This window comes from Hippocampus comes, unplaced genomic scaffold (assembly GCF_001891065.2).
Source record: "Hippocampus comes isolate QL1 unplaced genomic scaffold, H_comes_QL1_v1.1 scaffold127, whole genome shotgun sequence".
In the NCBI taxonomy this organism is placed as follows: Eukaryota; Metazoa; Chordata; class Actinopteri; order Syngnathiformes; family Syngnathidae; genus Hippocampus; species Hippocampus comes.
Genome location: NW_017805500.1, coordinates 26,928 through 32,308, shown reverse-complemented (window position 1 = coordinate 32,308; position 5,381 = coordinate 26,928). Strand labels below are relative to the sequence as shown.

Here is a 5,381-nt window from a genome sequence, read left to right as displayed (position 1 = left end):
GCCCCAAATGGCTCTAACTTGGGGGCGCGCGGGAGGGGGGGGGGGCGCTGCTTGGCCCCTACTGGCCCTTCAATTGTCCACACTTGTTCTTGACTTACAAGGCAAATGTGAATATGCAGGTTAAGTTCATCTTTGCGTCCACCATCGTGTATTCGAAGATGCCAAAAAAAAAAAAACTTTTACATCCTATTCAACCACACAAAACATTCCAAATGATATTTTATGGTTGGAAGCAAGATCCAATAATCAATATCGGCCCTGTTTTCAGGTCAATGGCGCTGACCCCCATTCAGAGGCCCGAGATGTACATCATCGGTGCTCAGCCGCTGTGCACTCAGCTGTCCGGCCTCTCCCAGGTAACTTCCTATTTGTTTGTTTGTGTGTGTGTGTGTGTGTGTGTGCCAATTCTAACATTTTTATTTTTATTTTTTTTCCATCCTCAGGGTCAGAGGAAGCTGTGCCAGCTCTACCAAGACCACATGATGTACATCGGAGACGGAGCCAAGACGGGCATCAAGGAGTGCCAGTACCAGTTTCGACAGAGGAGGTGGAACTGCAGCACAGTGGACAACACGTCCGTTTTTGGACGCGTCATGCAAATCGGTGAGAATATTTTTTTTTTGGACACTCATTTAGACTCGCAATGTAGTTGTTGTAGTTCATGATGCCTTGTGATTACATCATGTTTTGGACCAAAAAAACAAAAAGGACAAAACAACTCAGGAAGTTGCAGCTTGGTTCAGTTTTTGACTAAAAATTTGGTTATTTTTGACCCAGCAATTTTAAGAAAAAAAAAACAATTTTCATCTGCAGCTTTATTAAAAAAAATAGAAGCTTCTGCTTTGAAATGTTGCTAAATAAGCACCATCGTTGCCAAGACTTTCCCAACCAGGGATTTTTGTTCTTCTCGCTATGCCAGCGACATATCGTGACATCCAGAAATTAATTGGCAGACGGCAACAACAAATTGTAAATATGAGGATATCATCATTGTTTGAGTTAGTCGTGATTTGGAAAAGGTTTTTTTTTTTTGACGACCAAAACGGTGTTGACAATTCCATAAATACTGAATCAAGTAATGTTTTTCACTTGTGGTTTTATAATGATCATTTTTTTCCCACACCAAGTCAATAATGCATGAACTTTTCAAAACGTGATTTGATATGAAATGAAGTCGTCAACCTTTCGTGGTGAAAATATCCCGAAAGTTTCTCGGTGCCATTCTAAGTTGAGCAAACAATGCAAGGGGCGAGCAGACAATCGAGCAGCAACCACAAGCGTCAAGCGTCTGCAGGCTCGAATGTCATAAAAAAAAATGTTGCGGGACTTCTGGAGATGTCGGGCTAATTCCAAGTCGGAACGTGGGAACTCTCTCATCAACAAGTACGTGTTAAATCCGCTTGGGTGCAAGCGAGCCGCCGTCTCCGTCCCCCCCGGGTCCCCTCCCCACTTGTCTCTATTGACAGTCCGTCCACCTTTAAAATGGAGGTGTTAGCCGCTCCATTGTCTCCAGGCTCTTTTTTTTTTTTTTTTTGAAATGCGCCGATGAGCTGACACAGAGCCGGCAGATCCGGAGCTGAGCTATTTGAAGTCTGCAATAAAAGCCGCAAGACGATGCGCATGAATATTTGTGCGCAATGGCTCTGCGGCGAGTTTGCGTGTGGATTGCGCAAGCCGCGTCGAATCCGTAGGTTGACGTTACCCCCCTTTGAAAAAATGGACTTTACTTGAAAATTATCATTAAAAAAAAAAGTCAAGCCAAGTGATTTATCCCGTGATGAGTGACAAGCCACAAGCGGCGCGATAATAACAATAAACAAGTGCGCCATAATGCTTCATGTTCGTTTACGAGGTTAAAATGTGGAAGGGAAAAAAAAAATGACAACGTGAAAATAGCGGCAGAAAATACTATCATCTGTCAAAAACACAACTTCTATTTTTTCTTTTGGGGGGGTGTTCGAAAATTAAGTTGGAAAAAAAAAACTTCATAAATGACATGGCAATAATGTTAGCTATCGCAACAAAACAAGCTAGTTATTTGCTCCCAAACATTTTGCTAACTTTGTTTTCTAACTTTAAGTTGGGGGGGGGGGGCAATACAAGTTCTGTGTTTAAATCTCAACTCTCTCAACCCAATTCACAACAGCCAAAAATGAAACTGTTGCGTTGAATTGCCCACAACTTCACCTTTTATCAGTTTTGTTGCCTTGAAACTTTGACTTCACTTCTCCAGCTGTTCAGCTAAAACAGCGCGCATATTTACTCTGCTCATACCCCAGATAGATGTAAATAGTAAGCCCATAAAAAAAGGGACCTCGGCAGTGTGAAGTTCGACAAGAAACGGCAGCAGACTGTTTGCTCTTCTCATGTAAATTGCCGAGTTTCATAGTACTCAACCTCATACCTTTCTGGTAGCCATCTTTATTCTCTTTAAATATCTCCGAAGCACTTTGTGTATTAAAATCCACTGAATGGGGCCATGCGGAGGACTCATGTTGTGTATTCCAAAGTGGGGTCTGGGAATCTTTAATATGCTCTGCTGAAGAGGAGGATGAGCAGGAGGAGGTCTGGGTGGAGGCCATTTACAAAGAAAGGGTCATAAAGTTTGGTGTGGAAGAACCTGAATCTTCAGACACCGTCACCGCCTGCATCCCAATACTTTTGTTCTGACTAAATTATCATACACAAAGTGTTGTGGCAAACAAAGCATGTCGAGCAGCCCTGAGCTGAACCGCTTGTAGCAGACATGCGGCGTAATGAGACAAAGGCAGAGAAGATCCCCTACTAGTCTCGACTAATAGTGAGTATTGGTCTATGCGGTGTTTGTATGTGTTGCTGCTCCACGTGTGAAGTGAGCATTTGGAGGACAGGTGGATCATTAGCATGTGATCGATGCTAACGGTCAGTTGCAAGTCTATTGTGTTAGCATTAAGCGATGGTTTGGTTGAACAATTTGCTGGTTAAATATACAGTGAACACTCTAAAAACAGTTGAGTCAAAAAAACCATAAAAAAGGGACTGACCCAGCTTTTTGGGTGATTTATTTGATCAAAAATGGGTTCAATATAATTTTGGAAAAAAAAACTCCAAACAAAAACAAGAAAAATGTTTTTGAGTTGCAAAAGATCAATTTTTTTGTGCGAAAAAAAAATAGGGTCGCTTTGTGGCTTTTTCATTTTACCCAACGTTGGTTTGGTCCATTATTGACCCAATTTGGCTGTTTTTAAAGCTGTTTGTGAAAAATGTTTCAAAAGGGACTGAATCACTACTAAAACAGCCCAATTTTGTGCACCAAACAAAATTTGGTCAAACAGACCCAACTAACCCATGGGTCCATTTTTGACCCTCTCGCTCCTCCAGGCTCCAGGGAAACGGCGTTCACCTACGCCATCAGCGCCGCCGGCGTGGTCAACGCCATCAGCCGGGCGTGCCGCGAGGGCGAGCTGTCCACCTGCGGCTGCAGCCGGGCGGCGCGGCCCCGCGACCTGCCCCGCGACTGGCTGTGGGGCGGTTGCGGCGACAATGTGCACTACGGCTACCGATTCGCCCGCGAGTTCGTGGACGCCCGGGAACGCGAGAAGAACTTCCCCCGCGGCTCGGCCGAGCACTCGCGCACCCTGATGAACCTGCAGAATAACGAGGCGGGGCGACAGGTACGGATTTCCCGCAATTTGGTCACGCTTCAAGTTTAGACATCTGGAGTGTTGTCTCCTTGGAAGACAGGAATGCGTGGGCGAGTCAAGGTGCCCCCCCCCCGCCCCCCCCCCTCAACTGCCTGACCTGCCGGTATTTCTGTGTGTGTGTATGTGTGTGTGTCAAGGTTATTTATTGGGAGGGTCCAAATGGTAGAACTGCTAAAGCCCTTGGAGTCTGGCTAGGTCACCCGGTCAATGCGCATTCCAGCAGGGGAACACACATTCACAAGTGAGGCAGGAGCGGATTTGCTTCACTTTTGTTCGCCATCGCTCAAAATACTGGGACTCATTTCCCCCGCCGTCTTCTCCGAGATTTTCAAGGGACGACGGGAGTTGTTTGGGAAACAGCCGAGAGAGAACAGCACTTAAGAGCAACCTTTCACCTTTGATTAGGCTCCACATTTACCGACGCGCGGCCTCGTAAAAGGTCCATTTGCTGCTTCACCACCCCCCACCCCCGCCCTTTCCCCTCTCACGTTTGATTTGTGCGAGAGAGAGAGACAGTGAGCCTGGTTTTGTGTGTGTGGCTGAGGTCAAAGGTCAGGGCCTGGTGTGCCTATGTGCCGCGAGGGTCCCGCTGGGGCTGTAAGAGAGTGGATGGGTTTTCACTAACTGACTTGCGTTGATACCCAAACTTTTTTGTGAAGTAGTGAACACACACACACGCACACACACACACACACACACACACGCACATGCACATTTTCCTCCTGCATTGTTTCTTGTTCATCCGAATGGAAGAGAGATGAAACACATGGGGAAAAAAAAAACAGAGGAAGACTCGCTTTTTTGGGGCTGACACGCTGGTTTTGGGATTTGTCCCGCTCGGTTGAACAAGGCAAACCACAGCGCTTTTGTGTAGAGGTGACGGGGGCGTGCCACTATATATAACTGTGTGTGTGTCTGTGTGTGTGTGTGTTAGCGTTTAGCTTCATTTGACTTGTGCACAAAGGCAGACAACGTGTGTGCGCATCGAGGTGTGTGCCCAGACGGAGACGCAGGGGTGAGCGATGGACCGTCGTCACACTCCCCCGACTTTCAAAGACTGGCGCGCACACACCGGGGCTCGCTGTCTCCGTTCGACACAAATCAAATGAGGCGGCTCTTGTCACACACACACGCGCACTTACATACACTGAATGTACATTCTCAGGCAAAACTCCCCAAAACCTCCCCTGAGAACCCCCCCCCCCGCCCCCCCCCCTCAACTGCCTGACCTGCCGGTATTTCTGTGTGTGTGTATGTGTGTGTGTCAAGGTTATTTATTGGGAGGGTCCAAATGGTAGAACTGCTAAAGCCCTTGGAGTCTGGCTAGGTCACCCGGTCAATGCGCATTCCAGCAGGGGAACACACATTCACAAGTGAGGCAGGAGCGGATTTGCTTCACTTTTGTTCGCCATCGCTCAAAATACTGGGACTCATTTCCCCCGCCGTCTTCTCCGAGATTTTCAAGGGACGACGGGAGTTGTTTGGGAAACAGCCGAGAGAGAACAGCACTTAAGAGCAACCTTTCACCTTTGATTAGGCTCCACATTTACCGACGCGCGGCCTCGTAAAAGGTCCATTTGCTGCTTGGCGCTGGACGGCGCAAGAAGGGGGAATGTGTTTGTCGGAGCTGTTTACAAGACAGGAGGCCCCGGTGCGTTCAGTGCGCACACGTGCCCCCCCCACCACCCCCCACCCCCG

The 5,381-nt window shown here is 47.3% G+C and overlaps 1 protein-coding gene across 3 annotated transcripts in view; it reads left to right on the top strand.

Annotated features, from left to right (window-relative positions):
* The window catches only part of wnt5b (wingless-type MMTV integration site family, member 5b), a 42,660-nt gene that overhangs the window by 32,460 nt on the left and 4,819 nt on the right, over positions 1-5,381 (top strand). For all 3 annotated transcript variants that reach the window (XM_019877044.1, XM_019877045.1, XM_019877043.1), the window contains 3 exons: positions 269-356; positions 444-603; positions 3,361-3,653. In XM_019877044.1, coding sequence (XP_019732603.1) covers positions 269-356; positions 444-603; positions 3,361-3,653 — 541 coding nt within the window. The remainder of the gene's footprint in view (positions 1-268; positions 357-443; positions 604-3,360; positions 3,654-5,381) is intronic.